The 21,641-nt window shown below is 40.6% G+C and overlaps 1 protein-coding gene across 4 annotated transcripts in view; it reads left to right on the forward strand.

Moving 5' to 3' along the window:
- Positions 1–8,194, forward strand: part of GOSR1 (golgi SNAP receptor complex member 1) — a 59,867-nt gene extending 51,673 nt beyond the window's left edge. For 2 of the 4 annotated variants that reach the window (XM_006863202.1, XM_006863205.1), the window contains exons 8-9: positions 5,117–5,199; positions 7,873–8,194. In XM_006863202.1, coding sequence (XP_006863264.1) covers positions 5,117–5,199; positions 7,873–7,997 — 208 coding nt within the window. In that variant the 3' untranslated portion in view covers positions 7,998–8,194. The remainder of the gene's footprint in view (positions 1–5,116; positions 5,200–7,872) is intronic. The other 2 variants (XM_006863204.1, XM_006863203.1) reach the window with 1 other exon arrangement.
- Positions 8,195–21,641: the final 13,447 nt, after the last annotated feature.

Raw genomic sequence — 21,641 nt, forward strand, 5'->3', positions numbered from 1 at the left:
GGAGAATTAATCACTCCCTTCCTTGTTACAAAACTTCTACCTTTGCATTTCCAACCCTCATAGTCTGTCCTGATAAGCATTATTCACTGCAGTATCACAAGTTACCCATCTCTATCTCCTTTCATCAGCTCCGCCCAGACAGATTGAATAGTACCTACTGGAGGTTCTGCCTTCCGCCATGCTCCCTAGCACCAGGTTCCCTCTTGAAAGCTTGTAAGCCAGTCACTTCTTGGGCAAGTGATTCTTGGTTGGCATTTTTTCTTTCTTTCTTTCACAGTTGTGTATATGCCATCTCATTTTCTTCTTGCCTGCAGGGTCTCTGCTGAGTTAGTCTAATTGGTTCTCCTTTATAGGTAACTTATCATTTTTCCTGAGCTGCTCTCAGGATTCTTTCCTTGACTTTGGCTTTGGAAATTTTAATTATATTTCTTGGTGATTTTCTTTTGGGCTCTATCCTGTTTGGGTTTGTTCAGCTTCTTGTAAGCATAACTTCTCGACTTTCATGATGTGTCAGGGAAGTTTGCTCCCAAGAACACTTCGACAGTTTTCTTTGTGCCTTTTATTGTCTCTTTCTGTTCTGGAATTCTAATCACCCATAAGTTATTCCTCTTCATTGTTTCCCACATAACTATTACACTTTCTTCTGATTTTTTTCATTCTGTTTTCTGATTGTTTTTCTAGTATACTAGTATTGAGAGATTTATCTTCAAACTCACCAATTTGGACTTCCATTACTTCAAATCTACCCCTTTGTCCTTTAAATGTATTGTCCATTTCTGAAGTCTTAATATTAATCTTTTGGATTTCTAATTGCTTGATTTGTATGGTTTCAAAGTTTGCATATATTTTGTCCGTTTGTTCTTGTAGTGTTTTCCTGAATTCTTCTAAAGTTTTTTCTGTGTTCTTGCTTTCCTCGATCTTGTTAATACTTTGTAGATACCTAAATATAGTTCTTTTTAACTATTTTTCAGTTAGTTCCATTGTGCTTATTTCTCAGAAACCGTTTTTAGATCTTCATTGTGGTCATTTGTTTGTGCCATTCTTTCTTGTTTCTTCGTTGGAGCTGAAATTGACTTTTTCTCTGGGGACAGTATGGTGTTTTCATATTTGTATTTAATTGATGATTGTATACTTATGTGCTCTTAGGATCTGGTGAAGCAAAAACTTTGGGGGTTCCTGCCAGCCAAAGATCTTCACAAGGTGGGTGTGGGAGGGATATGGCAACAGAGTCCCTGGCCCTAGATGGAGTTCCTATTGGGCTAAGTGTTATCTATGTTCAGGGCACTCAGTCCAAAAGTGGTTTATGGAGCCCTTAATGGATAGAGCCTGTTAAGACCACAAAGCAGCTGGGTGTAGGGTGACTGGTTGAATGTTGGTCTGATGGCTCTGTAGGTTCTGTAGGCCCCAAGCTAAGCTCACCTATATCCAGGCACCAAAATGGCACACCAAAGGGTTGCAGCTGGCCCTTGCTTCACACTGGCATGGCTCCAAACTCTCAGAGAGCAGGGCTATGCTTGGGGTAGATGAGCGTGGGAGCTGGCCACACCTCTGGGCAGCAGGGGAGCGAGGGGAAAAAGAAGGAACCACGCCTTTCCAGTTGCCTGTGTGACTCTGCTCTGCCAGACCACTTTCTGTTGTCAAAGCTGCTCACAGAGGTTCAAGCTGGTTGTACCACATCTGGTCAACTGTTCACCAGTCTCTCTTTCTCGCTGTTCCAGTTCAGCTTCTCCTCCCAGCAACAAGCACTCAGTATACTTCTCTAACCTTTCTTCTGAAGTTCAGGGTTCCTGGATTTTCATCTGTCTATTTGGTCTCTCTCGTATCTTTGGTGTAGAGGGTCCATGTAGTGCTTCTAACTAGTCCACCATATTACTGGAAGTTCTCTCTTTATTAGATACTTTTGTTTTATAAAAGTTGTTGTAACTTTTTATAGGTGCCATCGAGTCGGAACCGACTCATAGCGACCCCACGCACAGCAGAATGAAACAATGTCTGATCCCGGGCCAACCTCACTACCGCTGCCATATTTGAATCCATCAATGCTGCCACCTGGCCAATCCATCTTGTTGAGGGTCTTCCTCTTTTTCTCTGACCCTCCATCTTACCAAGCATGACATCCTTCTCCAGCGACTGTTCCCTCCTGACAAAATGTCCAAAGTATGAGAAACGAAGTACACTGTTCTTATTATAACACGATTATAAACGTGTTATAGTAGAAACACACACACAAAGATATTGTGTTTGTTTCTTTAAAAGGAATGTATGCTGTACACATTCTATGACTTTCTTTGTCACTTAATATATCATAGAGATCTTTTCAAACTGATAGAGATACACACTTTTTAATGACCATATATTAGTCCATACTTTGTTTATGCTATAATCTATTAAACCACTCCATTATTGTTTCCAATTTTCTTTTTATGCCTGTGTGGAGGTTGTTTTTTGTTTGTGATTCGGGTGAAAGTATTCAGAGAAATTGATTTTCCATTCAACAAAACATAAACATTTTGTCTTGTGATAATGATTGTAATCCCCATAATGTAACAGCACTCTTTCCACTTCCTCCGTGTGTTTACTATTTCCCATCACCCTTATTTCCTACCCCTTCCTATCTTCTGAGTTTTATCCCAGGGAAAATGCTGCCCTTTTGATCTTGTATGGTTGATAGTTCTAATAAGTGTGTACCTCTCTGGCATTATATTATTCACCTTATATTCATGTCTGTCATATGAACGTTAAGCCACAGATCTGAGTTCGTTCCAGGCTTGAAGGGTGTCTAAGGGCCATAGTCTTTAGGTGGGGTAAAGTTTTGTTTTGTTTTGTTTTTTAATTTCACTAATCCAAGCACTGTTTAAATAAATATCCTTTGATTTATCTCCTTACACATTTTTGCTTCTTCTCTGCCTTCTCAAATCTTTAAATTTCAGTTTTGAGTAATTTCTCATTTCTTTGTACTTTCTCTAGTATTTCATCCCAGTAGGACACATGCTGGTTTATTTTCTGCCACCCTGTTGTCCAAAAATGTATTCTCTCAGCTCACAGGTTTAGAGACTTTTGATCAGTGGCTAACCAAGCAGTTTTCCCTCTGAGGGGCTGAGCATCGCACCAGCTGATGGATTGTTAGGTCTTTGCTCACTGGTCTCACTGGAGCTGAGTAGTTATCTCTTCCAGCTGTAGGAGCTGAGAGCGGTTCAGTTCATCAGTCTCTTCACATGCATGTGCATGGTCTTCTACCATTTGGGCTCCTCAGGAAGCAGTGAAACCAGCTGAAGGAAAATCTAGTCTCCCAGTGTTCTACATTCTACTTGGGAGAGTAAGCAATAAGATTCTTAAAAGCTCATGAGTGGCCATTCAGGGTGCTACTATTGGTCTCTCCATGTGCAGAGAAAAGAAAAGTGATGACAATTGAAGATGTTTGGAATCAGTCCAGTGGACTACTGGACCATGTGAACATCAATCTCCACGACTCTGAGACCAGAAGAACTAGATGGTGCCTGGCTACCACTGCCCACTTCTCTGAAAGGGATCCCATTAGAAAATGTGCAAGAAAACTCAAAATAAAAAGACCAGGCTTATTGGTCATAAAGAGGCTGGAGGAACAGGACACCTTGGCCCTTGGCCATTCTTCAGGTCTGAAACAGAACTGACCCTTGTGGTCCAATTTTCAGCCATGTAATAGATAGGTATATAAGGGAAAGAACAACACTAGGAAGCTATGTTTACCATGGAATGTCAACCTTTCAAGATCAAAAGGGCAACATTGGCCTAAGGACAAAGTTCAGAAGGATTGGGAAGAGAGAGTGGAATGGAAATAAACATCACAGCAAGGAAGTGAGATCACTGTTGTTACATGGAGGGAATTGTAATCACTGAGATGAAACAAAGCATATGCTTGCAGTCCCCTCCATGTAACAATAGTGATCTCATTCCCGCCCTGGGATGTTTATTTCTGTTCCGCTCTCCTTCCCGATCCTTCTGAACTTTGTCCTGTAAAATGTAAAGCTGATGATCTGCTCTGTAAACTTTCACTCAATCCACAATAAAAAAAATTCACACACACAAAAAATCTAGGTTTCCCTGCCATTAGCTACTAATTCTTTTTAGAGTATAGCCTTCCACCTGGCTTTTTTCCTTGAGAATCTCCAGAAAGAATTTGGGGCTTCAGATAGACTCTTCCCAGCATGCTTGTCTTTGGTCTTATGGAGGGAAATAGACCAAAGATGAGGTCAGAAATCTATTCTGACCACCATCTTCCCAGAATTTGTCTCTGTTGCCTTTTTTTTGTATATTTTGGATGTTTTCAGAATTACTGAATAGTTTTTGTTATTTTTTTTTTTTTTACTATTGCTTTTTATAATGACAACATCTAAAGTATTTTCTGTGTATTACAGAAATGGACACATCAAAATCCCTGCTCACTGGGATTTTGATGTCCAGATAAACCTATGGAAAAGCAGTAATTTCAGAAGTAATAACAAAATTCTTTTATACAGGACATCAGTGTCATCAAATGTAAGAGATTGTACTCTACAAAGAATGTCTTATTCCCTTCTTTCAGTTGTGTTTAATAAGTCTGTGACCTTTATCACTGGCTTGGAAACTGAGCTCAATCTTGAGTGTGTGTCCCAAAGTCTGCCCAGTTGTTTCTCAAATAAAATTTTGGAACATAATCTTTTCATACAATGAGGGCTGGATATACTTTTGGTTCTAGTCATATGATTGTAATCCCCTACTGCCCTCTCAACAGCTTTTCCTGACTACAGACATGTTAGTAGCCCACCCCTTTTAAAACCTTTTTAAGAAAGTCTTGTAATTAGTGATTTGTTTGTAATGTGTTATTTCATTTGTTATTTTGAAAAAACAGTCATGAGAACTGGCTTACAAAAAGATATCAGAGAACAGCAGTGGAGTGGAGTGGTCCTTCAGGATTGACATAAAAGAGCAATGGAAGGGTGCTTGAGAAGTGATTATTTTTGGTCATTTACATTTTTCTATCCAGTGTTTTACAAGATTGTGCTGCTCACCTTAATTGTCTGCTCGCTTGTAATGGCACGATAGATCCCTGCAGGACCATCTGCAATGCCATTTTAATCAGCTCTTTTTCTCCTTGCAGCATTGCTATGGCAACAAAAGAAAACATGACTTCACAAAGAGGATTATTGAAGTCCATTCAGAGCAAAATGAACACTTTGGCCAGTATCCTTTCGGAAAGTATGAGGTCTTGGGGGTGTTAAGGGAGGAAAAAAAAATCTGTATGTGTGCCTTTTTCAGCAGATTGCAATAATCCCTAGAAGCCGTCAGTAACCACATAATAGGAGTAGAATTTACACTCCTAGTTTGAGGACATTCATGATGTTTAGTACCATTTCTAAATACTTGAACACCAGATGTATAATACTTGGTAACCAAATAGTAGATTTAGAAGAAATTATAATGTGAATTTTTAAATTATTATGTACAAGTTACTGTGCATTTTAAAAGCTGTTGAATGCATGTTAGAGCTTCATATTATACATTCTTTTTGTCTACACATTATAAATTGTGTGCTTTCTGATTTTTTCAGTTTAGGGACTAAGTAAGAGGCAGATGTTTAGAGGGGGAGGGAAGGAGAGAATCTGTCGTAAGTCGATGAGTTAATAACTACTGAGAGAAGTGTGTTCAGTGTCACTTACTCTGCACCAGCCGACTTCTAAAATATTCTCTGCTTGGTTGCTGTGACCGCTCCCTTTTTAGTTCCTCAGAGTGAAATACCTTTAGGAAACCCAGTGGGAACACTGATAGTCTGTTACTTTCTGAGAAGAAGTTGAGCATTTTCTAGGAAAAAAGCTTCCTCTCCAGCTGCATAAGGAAGACTATAATTTTCAAAAATTATCTTCTGGTTCTGTATCATATCAGATCACTCTTAGTTTGATACCTTATTTGCCTAAGGAGATGAATATCCTGAAACTGTTGGTATTTACCAGTTTTCTCTGAATTTGGCTCATGCTTTGTCATTCTAAATATAACACTGCACATAAAGCCACATTTCTGTTACATAACCCTGGTGGTGGTACCTTAGGAGAAGCACTGCCCTGCTAACCACAAGGTCGGTGGTTCAAACCCACCAACTGCTCTTAGGAAACCCTATAGAGTATCACTAAGTCTGAACTGACTCAATGGTATTTAACAACAACATATAGTTTCCACAGTACTTTTGCATACATTATTGCATTTTATCATTGCCAGAAAGAGGGGAAATGTAGAAAGTAGTACTGTTTTGTAAATGAAAAATTCGACTCAGAGAAGTGGGTTGGCTTAGGTCCACAGCTAGCATTTTTGGAGATATAAATTTGAAGTTCCTGTTGCTTTTAACATGAAGTCATGCTGTCTTCCTTAAATATGATGAATTTGGTTGCCAGCAAGAGCAGAAGCTCTTGTTGTTGTGTGCTGTCGAGTCTATTTTGACTCACAGAGACACTATAGGACAGAGTAGAACTGCCCCATAGGGTTTATGAGGTTGTCAATTTTACGGAAGCACACTGCCATAGCTTTTCCTACAGAAAAGCTGATGGATTTGAACCACTGACCTTTCAGTTAGCAGCTAAGCACTTAGCCACTGTGCCACCGGAACTCCTTAGAAGCTACCTAATGATTACAAAAGAATTTTTATTTAGAAGAAACTTTTCAATCGATAGCTGGATTGTTTACTGATTGCATTCTTTCCCAATTGTCCAGTTGTCCATTGGAATTTGTCACCACTGCTCTTTGTGGTCTCTACTCTGTGGTGTTCATATTCCTACCAGGGCATTTGAACTTTTTATTGTGTGTCTGTGGTCAAGCCTGTCTCTCCTAAATTCTAAGTTCTCTTATAGCAAAACAGTGTCCCAGAGCCTAGCATAGTGTCAGGTGCAAATCAGCTGTGATAAGTGCTTCTTATTCTTGTACTTTTTAAAAACTGTTTCTGCAAATGGTTCTGTTTCAGTTTTCATTAATTAGTTTATTCAAGAAGCATATTAAAGCCTAGGATGTGTAAAACTCTGTTCTAGACACAGGGAAAACCAAGATTAGAAGACATGACTTTAATCGTACAATATATAGAATATATAATCAGACAAAAAAAATACAGTCCTTGTTACAGGAAATTGAATTGACAATTCAAATTCTACCTCATCTTAGGTGTTTTATTTTGTAATTGGTTTTTCTGACTTGACCTCTCAACAAAGAGGATGCACTTGCATGTGGGTTGTTAGAAACTGTTAACAGAAATATAAAATAATAGAGGAAGCACAGCACGGGTTCTGGTCTATAGCATACAAGCAAGTGAGAGTCTGTAGTTATTACAAAGTACTAAGTAAAGAAAGCTGTCTTATAAAAAACCCCAAAGCTAAGAATTTCCTATCCTTTTAGTTATATGTTTTTGTGTTTTGCTTTTAAGTATTATGTTAGTTTTACACATTTTCCTACCAAATCCTGCCTAATGACTGCAAAGCAAAATAAAAATTTTAAATAATTCACCAGTGGCCAATTACATAGACTCTAGAGTTGCTTCCCACCCACTGCCTGAATCCAGACAAACCCCCCCGGGAGAGAGGGTCAGATGCTTCTTTAGAATCTTCAGCCAAAGTTCCTCAGTCTCAAGGGAGAAAGAGTAAGCACCTCTTACTGATGTGCTGTCCATAAGGCAGAAAGACTTGAATCTGTTTGGGATGTTGAGCAGTAGGGTAAGCCCACTTTGTCTTTGCTGAAGACTCCTGCAGTATGATTTTCTTTGCTTCTCATCACTTACTATTTCTAGACTCCAGTGTATCCACCCTACCCCACCCCACCCCCGGTGGCTTCTCTCCCTAAAGTGATTTCTTCCAAATATGACCTTAATAAAGATTCCCAAAGATCGTTTTCCTGCTGTGAACAGCCTGATCCAGCGAATCAACCTTAGGAAGCGGCGAGACTCACTCATCCTGGGTGGTGTTATTGGTGTCTGTACCATCCTGTTGCTGCTGTATGCTTTCCATTGATGGGACATCTCCAGGACTCTTGGCAACCACTGCTTTCACATCCTGATCTGGGAATGAAGACGGGAGGGAGAAGCCGGCTGTCCTGTTAGTTGGCCGAGCCAACAGAATGAAGTCAGGACTGATAGTGATGGACTCTGACGTGGTCAGGTTGAGCTGAAGCCACGGTTTCCTGGACTATCTTTTCTAACACACGTTTCCCCATTTTTAGTTTTTAAAAAATGTGTTTTCATTTCCTTTTATCTCTCCAGGATGTCAGTAAACCAATCAGAAACAGTTTCTCTGCCTCCGTGGTAATGCTGAAGCCTTATGACACACTGAGTCTTGCAGGTGGACTTCAGAAAACCAGACTTCTGTAGTTCAATGTCTGCTTTTCATTCCGCCACCAGATTGGGTTATGAAAAATTGTTCTTGTCATTCATTTTATTTTACGCACATGGCAAGAAATCATAAGTGGGTTCTTGATAATGTCTATTCTGTAGACTACTCTGTATCCCCAGTTCCTTAGGTATTCAAGGAAACTTCCATCTTTCACAAATTCTTTGAGTAGCTGACAAGCCAACTTCAGCATGTCAACAGAGGACAGACACTGAAGAAACAAAATGAGTTTTGATTGTGAGCACACTAGACTTAACGGTCACTCAAAAAACGTCAAGAACGATGGACTTTTTTTTTTTTTTTGACAGTCATTGTTTTGATTTTTTTTGTTTTTTTTTCTTCCACTGAATTGATATTTGCTACCACAAGAAAATGAAATTTCAGTTCTACCATGACAAAAAAAACTCATAACTAGTGCCACCCCCCCAACTAGTCCTCATTGAATCAGAATTACTGAGTGAGGCCACTACTCAATCTTCAATGAGATCTGTTCCATTAGCCACATGTAACAGTACATTGAAGGGCGGCTACTCCAGGTAATTTCATCTGTAAATGCTCCACAATTTATGTGCACATGTCCCAAGAATCCTGTGTTGTGTGGAACCTGTTCATTCCAAATCTATGAAACTTCCAAACAAAAAAGAATGGTTTTACTATTGAAGGTAAAATCTGTTGAAGGCAGAATGTGTTTCCATCAGCACTTGACTTCTATTACCGTCTTTGAACAGTGGCAAAACTGTCAATCAGCCACCAGAATTCTTTTCACGTTTAAACATTTTTCTCAGTTTTTGGAAATTCATTCCCTGTTGATCTGAACTTCCACAAATGTTTAAAGACTTCCAGCAACTACCCACCTCATCAAGAAAGAAGTTTGCTTTTCACAATGGAATTTACTGTGGTATTCATAGGCTTCAGGCTGCCATAGGGAATGAGGATGCTTGCATGTAATTCGTAACCACAGTTTGGTTTATAGATGCATTTGATAACAAGCTGATGGGTAGTAGACTAACGCCCAGTGTGATGCTGAGACTGCCGAGGGTTTTCATTCTGGTGTCAAAGCTTTTGTTATATTTGGGTATGAAGAACATTTGATTTTTTTTAAAAAAATTATGGGATTTATTTTTGTAAATACGGGTTGATCTGGTAATTGATTGGGATGCCCTTTAAAGAAAGTTATGTTTTCCCACTGTGAACCTTAAAGGACCAGGGAAGTATGTTCATTTACTAAATTATCTGTTGAGAGAATAAAACTTCTCTCCCTTGATACTTTATTATCTTTGATTTTTCAAAGGGCCTTGATTGATGGTTATGCCTCAGCTAATAGTATAGGGATTTGGGTTGCTATATAGTAGGCATTTATAAAATCTGAAGTATCATAAATAAAGGTATTTATTTAATTATACTACCAGTCTTTTTTACTGGTCTGATTATTTGACACATTCATTAAAGCTGATTGTGTGAGAGAGAAACTAGAACACAAGCTAATTTAGCTTGCTACAGCTAAGCAAACAGTTGTGGTGGCTGATGAGCCTTTCCCTTAGGGTTGTAATACTTATATGAAGTAAAAGAATGATGTTGGTTATTTTCTTTATGAATATAAAGGTATCAGTTCTTCCAAGGAAGTTGAAAGGCTTGATGTTGGTGTCAGATACTTCTGACTAATCTCCCAGGGCTGTAACTCGCAATGAGGTGATCCAGGGCCAGAAGTAGATATTGAGGGGAATGCTCTTCCTTTCCTCTTACGGTTCCCTTATTTGTACAAAGAAACTCTGGAGCAAGGAAATGGAGGTGCTCCAGTAACCGGGACAGACTCAGTTTGGATCCCATGTAGCAGCTGACTTGAACACTCAGTTTCATTTCATTACACTTTTTCTAACCATCTTGGTTTTTCTCTCTTGTTTTGCCATCCTTCATACAGACTAGTTGATAGGCTCGGGGGCCAACAGTAAGTTACTTGTTTCTATAGTCAGAACCAGAGGTCAGAAGGAATGGTCTAATTCTGGTCCCAAATAAATTTTGCTTCTTAAAGCAGTTATTCTACTTCAGCCATTGTCTTATCTAGGAATTTTGCCTTTTTATTATATCTCTTTTTAGTAATCACTCAGAACTTCCCATTTTACTCAAGAAGAAAATCTATGGCAACAAAAAGGATGGAAAATTCCAAAAGGTATATTTTTGCAATTTTGTTTTGCTGTGTACTGATGACCTTAGTAAATGTTGAATAAATCTACCATTCCAGTTCAGGCCTAGATATTCATGTGCTTTAGTTCATTCATCCTGGCAATCTCCACATTCTTTTTTTTAAATTATTAATGATGCATAAGAACTCCCTGTAAGCAGCGTTGCTCACTGTTTGTTTTTGTAATGTTAGAAAAGGGCTTGCCTTGCTCCACCATTCCTTCCTCTTTTACTAAATTTCACTTTTACAGAGGAAGCCTTCTTCCATGCTGCCTGACTGTGGATGGGGCCTGGGAGTGAAACTCTGAGAGTGGAGACGCATGATGATAGCAAACCCCAGGAGGACCTGTTTGTACCTAAATTCAGATAATATTTAGTTGGTTCATACTGGATGCTGAATACACCTAAACAGAAAAATGTTCTTGGTGAGTCTTTTGACTCAAATCAGTCAAATGATTTTTGGCCTCTAGGGACTAGAAGCAAGCTGGACCTAACTTCCACCATTAATTTTCTGTTTCTCTGCTAATGACCTCAACATAACTAAATAACTTTAAAGAACTGGACTGGTCCTTCTGCTTCTGAATACCTCATATTTGATCAGTAGCCAAATGGGATCTTGGTGAACTGATTGAGTTTTCTAACTGAAATATTAAGCTATTGGGGATAAATGGCCATATCTGAAGATGGTCTGCTGAACTTTGTGGGAAATGTAATGAAAGAACAAAATGAATTATACTACTCAGAAAGTTACTTGTGTTCCACTCTTTTGGATTAGGAGTTATTTAACCCAGTCTCCCCCTTCCCCACCCAAAAAAAAAGCAGAGCTTTTCATCATGGTCTTAATAAATTAATCATGTTTTTCCTTTATAGACCTGTATACTCTTGGGTTTTATAAGGGGAAAAGGAAATGAGGAAGGAACAAGTGAATTTTAAGGATAAGAAGTTGAGACAAAGTTGAGCCATGTTTTCAGGGAACTTTCTCATTTTCTGAGATCTCCCTTTAGTATCAGAGTATTTGCTTCCATTCCCATTACTCTTCACTGGTAGAGAAGGAGAGATCCATCCCAATCACAGTTTACTGAGATGGAAGCTGTTTCTTCATGGAAAATGCCAATACAGATTTTTTTTAAAAATCTATTCTTTTCCAAATGCACTTTCTAATGTTTTGCTTTTCAAACAGCTTCTGGAACCAATTTTATTGTATTTGTACTTAATTTTATTCTCATCTAATGTGCATTTTTCTGACTGTATAGGAGAAGCTTTGTTATGTAATTTAATAATAAATTAGAAATCTAAATGGTTGTGTCTGTTGTTGTTTATGTCCGAATACAGTGGAGTAGTAACCATGGAAACAATTTGGGAATATTGTTCCTAAATGTCATCAAGTCAGTAGTTACTCATAACGACCCTCTATAGGGTCTCACAGGGGCAGCTGGTGGATTTGAACTGCTGATATGTGGTTAGCAGCCTACACCAGGATTCCAATTTGGGAATTGTTGTTATTGTTGTTAAGTGCCGTCGAGTCGGTTCCGACCCATAGCGACCCTGTACAGGGTTTCCGAGACTGTAAATCTTTACGGGAGTAGAATGCCTCATCTTTCTCCCGTGGAGCGGCTGGTAGTTTTGAACTGCTGGCCTTAAGGTTCGCAGCCCGATGTCCTAAAAACCCAGAATGGAATAATACAAGGGGCCTTCAGAAAGTTCCTGGGAAAATGAAATCTTTTAAAAATGGCATTTTTCCATAAACTTTTTGAAACCCCCTCACATTGGTGCTACAAAGCTGTCACTGATCGTTTTAAAAACAGTATAAACATTCCACTAACACGTTAGCCCAAAAAGTTGTTCTAGAACAACATCACTAAACAGAAGTTTATTGAGGGGATAGAGACAGTCTGGACCAGGAAGACAGCCAAATTCACAAAATGTAAATGGCTACTTTGCCAGACAATGAGGGGGAGAAAACATTTTTGTACAGTTGGAGCAGGAACGAAAAGTTACAAGACTATAATTAGCTGAAAGACAATCGGGAGTCCAAGGCGGGTTATCTAACAGCATGGAAAGCTAGAATTGCATGATGGGTTAAGGGTACATAATTGCAAGCCTAAGAGGTCACCAGTTAGTTCAGGATGGTCACAGGTTTGTTGGGTAACCTGCTAAAATAATTACTTTCTCAATCATGCCTGTATCTGGGGGTCCATCGTAAAAATGTATTGATAGTGCTATATGTCAAGACCCTTTGGGTATTAGTTTGACCTTGCATCTGTTTGACCAAAGAGAAAGGGTCTTGGGAATAGATTATGATGTCCTGCACCTGCCAGACCTCCTTTAGGGTAAATAGGTCAGCAATTTCAAGAGAAATGGTGAGAGTCTGAAATTATAAAATTTAATAAGAAAAACAGGTCTCACCCCTCTCTAAATGACATCCTGGTGTGGCGCCGTAGGAAAAACACTGGACCACTAGCCACCAGGTCAGTGGTTCAAACCCACCAGCCGCTCCTTGAAAACGCTATACAGGGTTGCTATGAGTAGGAACCGACTTGACGGCACTTAACAACAAGGGTCAGAACAAGGCACCACCCTGGTGGCACAGTGTATTAAGTGTGGCACTGCTAACCACAAAGTCATCAATTCAAATCCACCAGCCACCCCAAGGGAGAAAGATGAGGCTGTCTACTACCATCAAGATTTGCAGTCTCAGAAAGTTGGAATCAACTGGATGGCTGTGAGCTTGGTTTGGATTTGGGAGAATCTCAGTGAAGCTAGAGGGCTAGGTGCTATCAGGACATTTTCTCTTCCCAAAGCAACAGTCCGGAGGAAAACTCTTTCTCTTCATTCGAAATTGCCTCTTTGTGTGACTGGATTGGAACAGAGGTGTGCACTTTAACCCAGTGACCAGCTCAGCTCAACAGAGCTGCTCAGCTTGCAAAGCAATATTTCGTCATTAAGCCTCTGGAGGTACTGAACAGCTAAAAGGACTGAGTGCTGAAAAGTCTGCTTAGAGAATTTCCCTCTCCCTCCTAGAGTTATCTTTTCATTTGTTACCCTGATCTGTGGTATTCCATTTCCCTCCCCTCTGTTAAACATTCTCTTGAGATAAAGTGCTAGGAACAACCACTTTCTCTTAACTACTGTGCTGTTAAGTGTTGTCCAGTTGGTTCTAACTCATGGTGACCCTGAATAGCGTTTCTGAGCAGCAGCTAGTAGCTTTGAACCACTGACCTTGTAGTTAGCAGTCCACTGCTTGCTTATCCTACAGTGCCACACCGGGACTCCTCAGATTCACTTTGTTGTTAACTGCCAACTCAGCGACCCTTGTATAGGGTGTTTGAGGCTTTAAATCTTCACAAGCAGAAAGCCTCATCTTTCTCCCATTGAGTGGCTGGCAGGCTTGAACCATGGACTTTGTGGTTTGCAGTCCAGGGCTTATCATATGGAACTACCACGTTTCCCATGTTCACTTGTTAAGAGGCGTCGGTGCCTACTCAAAGCAACATTGTATAGGGTTTGAACTGCCGACCATGTGATTCATAGTCCTGTGCCGATTCTACGGTGCCACACCAGGAGTCCTATTCACTTAATGAAGTAATATTCTCCTTTTACTGATACGTAAGCAAGCCCAAGAAATGAAATTGCTCCAAATTACAATGCTCCTCCTGATAGCAATCAGCTGCCCTTTGCCTAACCAAAGTTTCCTTGACCCTAACCCGTCCACTGCTGTCGAGGCTTTGGATTCATAATGACCCTGTAGATAGTAGATCGGCCACCTAGGGTTTCCAAGGCTGTAAATCTCTATAAAAGCAGACTGCCATAGCTTTATTCCATAGAACGGTTGGTGGGTTCAAACTGCCGACTTTAGTTGACAACAGAGTACTACCTTCCTTGACCCCTTGTGAACCAAAGTCAGCAGTGTTGTCTGGTGCCTTGGAAAGACTGCAGCTTGGGATCAGAAGTTCTAAGTTCTGGAATGGGACTTAACACTTTTAGGCCATAGACAAGTCCAGAGAACACGCTGCGGTCAACTTTCTTGTCTACAAAATTGATTCTAGCTTTATAAGGAATCGAGTCAAATAAAACATAAAGTTACTTAGAAGGGTCTCAAGAATGTGGGATCATGGGAGTTTCCCGTTAGACTGTAAGTATCCAGAGAACCAGGACCATGTCATGTTCATCTTTGTATTAAGTGTATGGACTCTAAGCAGAAACTTACACAACTCTTGTTGTTAGGTGCCATTGAGTTGACTCCGACTTATATCGACCCCATGCCCAACAGAACATACCAATGCCATGTCCTGTGCCATCCTCACAACTCATGCTTGAACCCATTGTTGCTGCCACCATGCCAGTTCATCTTGTTGGGGGGCAGGGTGGTCTTCTTCTTTTTCATTGACCCTCCACTTGATCAAGCATGATGTCTTCTCCAGGGACTGGTCCCTCCTGATAAGTTGTTTCTAAGCTCAGTTAAATCTGACTCAGATATTCCATTCTACTGGGCTAGCAAAAAAAAAAAAAAAATCAATCTTGATCATAATTGAATCCTCTTCCCTTTGCCTCTGGGGTCATACAAAATTCCAAAAAACCTTTCACAGTCCTGCATATTTGGAGTAGGTGTTCTAATCCACCCCGAACCTCACTGAGAATCTCGCTCTCCAAGCCCACGTAGCCACCAGCTCCTCTGCTTCTATGTCGCCCTTGTCTGCCAAAGAGTCTGTGGGCCTGATGTTCCACCTTCCAAGTGTAACCCACAACCTTTCCCTGAGGTATTGCCACTCCAGGGGGTGGGACACAGACAAGGAGCAAGGCACAGGCTGATACCAGTGACCCCCACCACCACCACCATACACACCTGCCACTTCCCAGTCTCAGAAAGTTCCTCCTGCAGCTCTCAGTCACCCAACTCCTCTCCCCTGTCCACTTCCAGAACAACTATACTAGTCTCTTAGAAGTAGAATGTTGACATACCCTTAGTGGAGATGGGGAGATGAAAGAAAGTCAGTACATTTGGATCCTTAGTACCTGGCATGTTGTGTTGTTGAGTGCCATCAAGTCGATTCTGACTCTTAGTCTGCATAGGGTTTCTGAGGAGCATGGCTGGTGGATTTGAACTGCCAACCTTGCAACTCAAACTGACATTGTGGTCCAGCGCATCATCCTGCAGTACCACACCAGGACCTGGCATGTAGTAGGCATTAAATGGTTGTGGAAGGGAGGAAAGAAGGAATAAACAAATGTCACAACTTTTTTAACATCGGTTCACTTGTGTTTGTTTGTAAGTTTATGACCCAGATCTCCATCCTCAGAGGAGGTCCTATCCCCGGTCCTGTTCTCTCCATACAAAGGAATATCTCTTTTGAGCAGCCTGTGACCCACCCTCCACCTTAGAACTGTGGAGCACTGTGTCAGAGCCTCTCCAGTTCTCCACTAGGGGCGATTTTGCTCCTGTCCCAGGGAACGTTTGACAGTGTCTGGAGACATTTTTGGTTGTCACAACTGGGGCGTCGGAGTGGCTGTTAATGGCTTTTAATGGATAGGAAACAGATGATACAATTCTTGGGACAGCTTCCCTCCCCCCACAGCTAAGACTTGTCTAGTCCCAAAGGTCAGTCACACAAAGACTGAGAAACCCTGTCTCAGACTGAATTCATATGAAAGTTGACAGTCTCTAGGGTTAGAGATTATTCATTAGTCCCATGATCACTGTCTCCTCCTTACCATCTTAACCAGCTAGTGCTTCTATTGGACAAAAGTGGCACATGTGACCCTCACTGCCCCTCTCTCCCTTCATCCCATCTTGTCAACCTATAACACAAACATTTGTGCCACCTCAAGAGACTTGATATTCTCAATACTTTTATTAAATCCTTTTTTATTTTCAAGCCTGCCTATGAAATGCTTCCTCGTTTTACAATTCTGCCAAATGTCGCTTCCTCTAGGAAGACTTCCCTGACCTGCTTCTCCTCAGTACTGCATGTTTTCCATCAAGTTCCCACCAAAAACATATCATCAGGCATTACACTCACTGGGTACTTTTCTGTCTGCTCCTCCATAAGACTAAGGACCTTCAGAGAATGTCTCAGTGCAATGAATGTAGTAGATGCTCAATAAATATTGAGAGAGAGAGAGAGGAAGAGCTAAATGGAAGAATCCAGTTGCCGTGCATTGAAGTGCAGTGGACGTTATGAAGGTTATCAGCTGCTGTCACCTCATGGTCTTACAGCAGCAGCCCACCCCTTCAGTGTTCTTTCCCTGAAGTCAGTCAGGTAAAGTAAGCACTCTGATGGCACTGTGGCTTTAGTGAACTGGACTGCAAGGTTAGTTTAAACCACAAGGTTGGCGGTTCAAGCTCACCAGCTGCTTCTCAGAAACCCTATGCAGGATCGCTGTGACTCAGACGACTGGGCAGCACTTCATTACAACAACAACATGGTACCCTGAGTCTCCACAACTATTTCAAAGCAATCCCATTGCCAAACAAAACTTTGGAAGCAAAGAGTGACTGAACTGTCATCTCATAGGACAGTGATCATGAAGTAGCTCAGCTCCGTGCTTGGCAACTCCTTCAACCCATGACAGAATCATCCTTTCCATTTCCTAATAGATAAGATTTGAGTCAGTGAGATAAAATCCTACATTAACAGACTTTGGGGGCCAGCTCCTTAGAATTTTTCTTATAGATGCAAAATATATATATAATCTACAAGGATAATCCTATCATCATTGATTGTAAGAGAAAAAGAAAACTATTATAAATATCCATTATAGGAAAATAGATGAACAAATTATGGTAACTATATTAGGGACAGTGAGGATGGTGAGACTTCATCTTACATACTGTGGACTGTTTATCAGAAGTGACCAGTCCCTGGAAAAGACATCATACTCGGCAAAGTAGAGGGTCAATGAAAAAGAAGACCCCAACAAGATGGGGTGACCGTGGCTACAACAATGAGCTCAAATATGACAACGGTTTTGAGGTTGATGCAAGACTAGGCTGTGTCTCATTCTGTTGTGCGTATGAGGTACCTATAAGTCAGAACTGACTCAACGGCTCCTCACAACAACATGCAGCTAGCTGTTAAAAAGATGTCAGTATGTACCTGTAGGAAAGGATCACTAAGCTGTGTTGTGAAGTGGGGAATGTGGTATATGTGAAGACTAGGAGGAAGACATGGTATGTGTGGCAATTGCCTCCAGGAGACCAGAACTGGGTGGTGCCTGGCTGCCATTATCGAACATTTTGATTAAAAATTCCATAGCACGGTTCTGATCACAAGGGGGAGAAATGTAGAACAGAAATTTCAAAGTCTCATAGACTCCAGACTTTATGGAGCCATGGAGGCTGGATGAATCTCTAAAAACATTGCCCTGAAATAATTTTTAAACCTTAAACTGAAAGTATCCCTTACAGTCTTTTTTAAACCAAACAACAGTTTAGTTTAACTAATATAAATGTCTGTGTTGAGCAGCATGCTCTTTTTTTAAGTTTTATTATGAATTATGTGATAGTTTACATGGGAGAACATTAATTTTACATTCATCCTATTGTATATCGTTTCATTCATTGCCATGATTACAATCCCCACCATGCATCATCACCCAACCGAAGTGTATACACTACAAGTCTGACCCCCGGGTCAACAGCACACAGCCCCTCTCCCTCTCTGGGTCTAAAGTCCCCAGCTGTTCCATCTCTCCACGTCATCGTCTCTGCCTCCATCTCAGGCATCACTGCTTCTCTGGGTAGGGTCCCACTCTCTGCTCTTCTCCCTTGATGGTCCCAGGGTGAAAAGTTAATCACTCCCCTCCTGCAGCATGCTCTTTTAAGAACTTTTTTTTTTCTTTTTTTTACAAACCACAGGTCTCACATATTTATTAGCCAACCTCATTAAATGCAGAAGCATAAAAATAAAGGAAGAAATCAGAAGTTTTGCAAAACATGTTCAATTGATCAAATCTTGGCAAAATTGAACTTGCTATGGTAGAGTGCTAGGACCTGGGTCTATGATGTGCTGCGTCATCACTTATGCGACTCCTTAGAGACCCAGTGTGGTTCTTCTCCAGTCTCTTCTCTTGGAGTTGTATCTGATTTTATTACCAGTTTTCATTCAAATCCACTGGGGAATGGGACAATTCTGCTTTTGTCTCTTGTCCAGGAATCTCTGGATCCTGAAAGTCTTGTGAGAAGACGTAGTGAAGATGGAATGTACCAGCACTCACACGATGGTAAAGAAAAGGAGAACTCTTTTAAGAACTTTTATGGGATCAAAGTGACAATAGTAACCAGAAAGATTAGCTAGGAACCTTAGAGGGCAGTGAGGGGAACAGTTCAAATAGGGAGGGTGAGAATAGTTGCCTAACTTGAAGAATATCCTCCGTATCACTTAACTGTACATGTGGAAACTATTGGATTGCTGTATGTTTTGCTATGTATCTGCTCAACAACAACAAAACAAAAAATTTTAAATGATGTATATGTTCTTTAAGGAGCTCTGATAGCATAGTGGTTACGAATCGGGTTGCGAACCACAAGGTCAGCAGTTCGAAACTACCAGCTGCTCCGTGGGAGAAAGATAAGGCTTTCTGCTCCTGTAAAGATTTACAGCCTCAGAAACCCTGTTCCGGGTCGCTATGGGTTGGAACCGACTCGACAGCACTTAACAACAACAATACTATGTTCTTTATGATAATATCTATAAACATACATGCTTTTTAAAATATTCCTTTACTGGGATATCATTTGCACACAACTGACAGTATATATTTAAAGAAAACAATTCCATAAATTGTACGTATGTATAACTCTTGGAACCATCACCACAATCAAGATAGTAGATGTAACATCACCTCCAAAAGTTCCCTTGTGTCCCTTTGTAATCCTTTTCCTTTAATGTCTCCCCACTCCCACCCCAAAGCAACCACTGATCTCTTTATCAGATTAGTTCCAGAGTTTTATGTAAATGAATCTTTTTTGTTTGTGAATCATGACTTGTTTTACTCAGCATAGTAATTATTATTTTTTGAGACTTCTATTGTTTTATTGACTTATCACTGCAGATAAATTGACTATAATTTACTTGAAGAGTAAATGGCTAGATGTTCATAAAAAATTTTTTTTTAAAAAAAGGAAAGGAAAGAAAACCTGTTGTACATTACTATCCCTAATTAAGATGTTAAACATGATTCCATTTTTAATTTGGAGTTGCTAACAGAAACGAAAAATGCTGAGGATGTTGCAGTCATTCCATGTTTTTCTCTTCAACTCTATGTGTTCGTTTATTGTATAAGGATCTGGTGGATGTATGTAGCAATGCAGAGACAAGGTCTTTGACACACACACCCCACCCCCACACCCCACCGTACCCCTGCCTCAGCTGTGTTCCTATTGTCCGTCTCCCCTGTAACTAGTGCAATTCTTTAAAGAATGTCTTCAATGGACCTAGTTGGTTAAGCCAGAGTCATAGCGACTGTATGAACAACAGGAAGAAACGCAGCCCATTCCTGTGCCCGTCTCACAATTGTTATGCCAAAGGAACAATGGTTCTACTCTCACATGCATGGGGTCACCGGGAGTCAAAATCATCTTGATGATAATCAGTTAGAAAGCCAGGGGACATCTGAGGTGGGAGTGTGGTGGTGGTGGGGGGGAGTGTCTCAGTACATGTCGTGGCTTTTGAAATCTGCTGCTTGGGAACTTCCCTTTCCTGCACAGCTCAGGATAAAAAAAATAGCCTAAATGATCTTGGTTTTTTTTCTCTAAACATGTGATTGTGGAAAATGCCTTGGAGAGGGAAGAGAAGACATGCTTCAAAGGCAAATGGAGTTAGGACAATTACTTACCTGACATAGAATGAAATGCAATAGGTTTGAGTAAACATGTGTTAATCCAATTCAGCATAATTATTTTGAGATTCATTTGTGTTGTTGTATGTATCCAAGGCCAGCCCTTTATTGCTGGCTAGTATTCCACTGTATCATAACTTGATCATCCATTGATGTGTTGTCGGACACTTGGGTTTCTTTTAATTTTGGGCTTTTACAAATAAGACTGCATGAATACCCTACACACGTCTGTGTGGGAATATACACATATGTCTTTTTTCTTCCGCACTGAACTTCAAACCACAAAGTCGAAGTTCAGACCCACCATCTGCTCCTCAGCAACTTATACACGGTCGCTATGAGTCAGAACGGACTTGATGACACTTAGTAACAACACCTAGGAGTGAATTGGCTGGATAAATTGGCAAGTAGATGTTTAACTTTCCAGAAACTAAACTGCCAAACTGTTTTACAAAGTGAGATCTCATCAGCACTGTCTGAGAGCTCCAGTTCTTCCACATCCTCACCAGCATTTGGTGTGATTAGTCTTTTTAATATCAGCGAGTCTAATAGGTATGTGGAGTCCTGGTGTGGTGCTATGGGTTAAGGCACTGGACTGCAAAGTCCCTTTGAACCTCAAGGTCGGCGGTTCAAACTCACCAGTCACTTCTTGGAAACCCTATGCATGGTTGCTATGGGTTGGAACCGACTCGACAGCACCTAACAACAATAGGTACGTAGGAGCCCTGATGTGGCACTGTAGGATAAGCACTGGACCAAAAGGTCAGTTTGAACCTCAAGGTCGGCTGGTCAAACTCACCAGTCACTTCTTGGAAACCCTACACAGGGTCACTATGAGGCAGAACCAACTCGATGGCACTTAACAACAACCTATCTTTGGTAAGGTGTGCAGATCTTCTGCCCATATTTTATTGTTCAGTTACATGTGGGATATTAGGAATGATGATATTCAGGAAAATGAGACGAGCCGTTGCCATTGGTGACAAGAATGGGAGAACTGGAGGCTAGAGACAGGAAGGACTCTTGATGTTTCATTTCACATGTATTACACGTTAAATTTTCTAAAGAAATTATTGTGAAATATATGTAACAATTTAACATTTTACGCATTTTAAGCATGTGATTCGGTGACGTTTAGTTATATTCACTATGCTGGGCATCCATCACTGTTAGTCATTTCCAATTGTGTTTCCTCACCTAAGCAACAACTCAGTACCCTGTAAGAATTTCCCCCTTCCCTTTGTTGTTGTTGTT

Source organism: Chrysochloris asiatica, unplaced genomic scaffold (genome assembly GCF_000296735.1).
Source record: "Chrysochloris asiatica unplaced genomic scaffold, ChrAsi1.0 scaffold00054, whole genome shotgun sequence".
Classification (NCBI taxonomy): Eukaryota; Metazoa; Chordata; class Mammalia; order Afrosoricida; family Chrysochloridae; genus Chrysochloris; species Chrysochloris asiatica.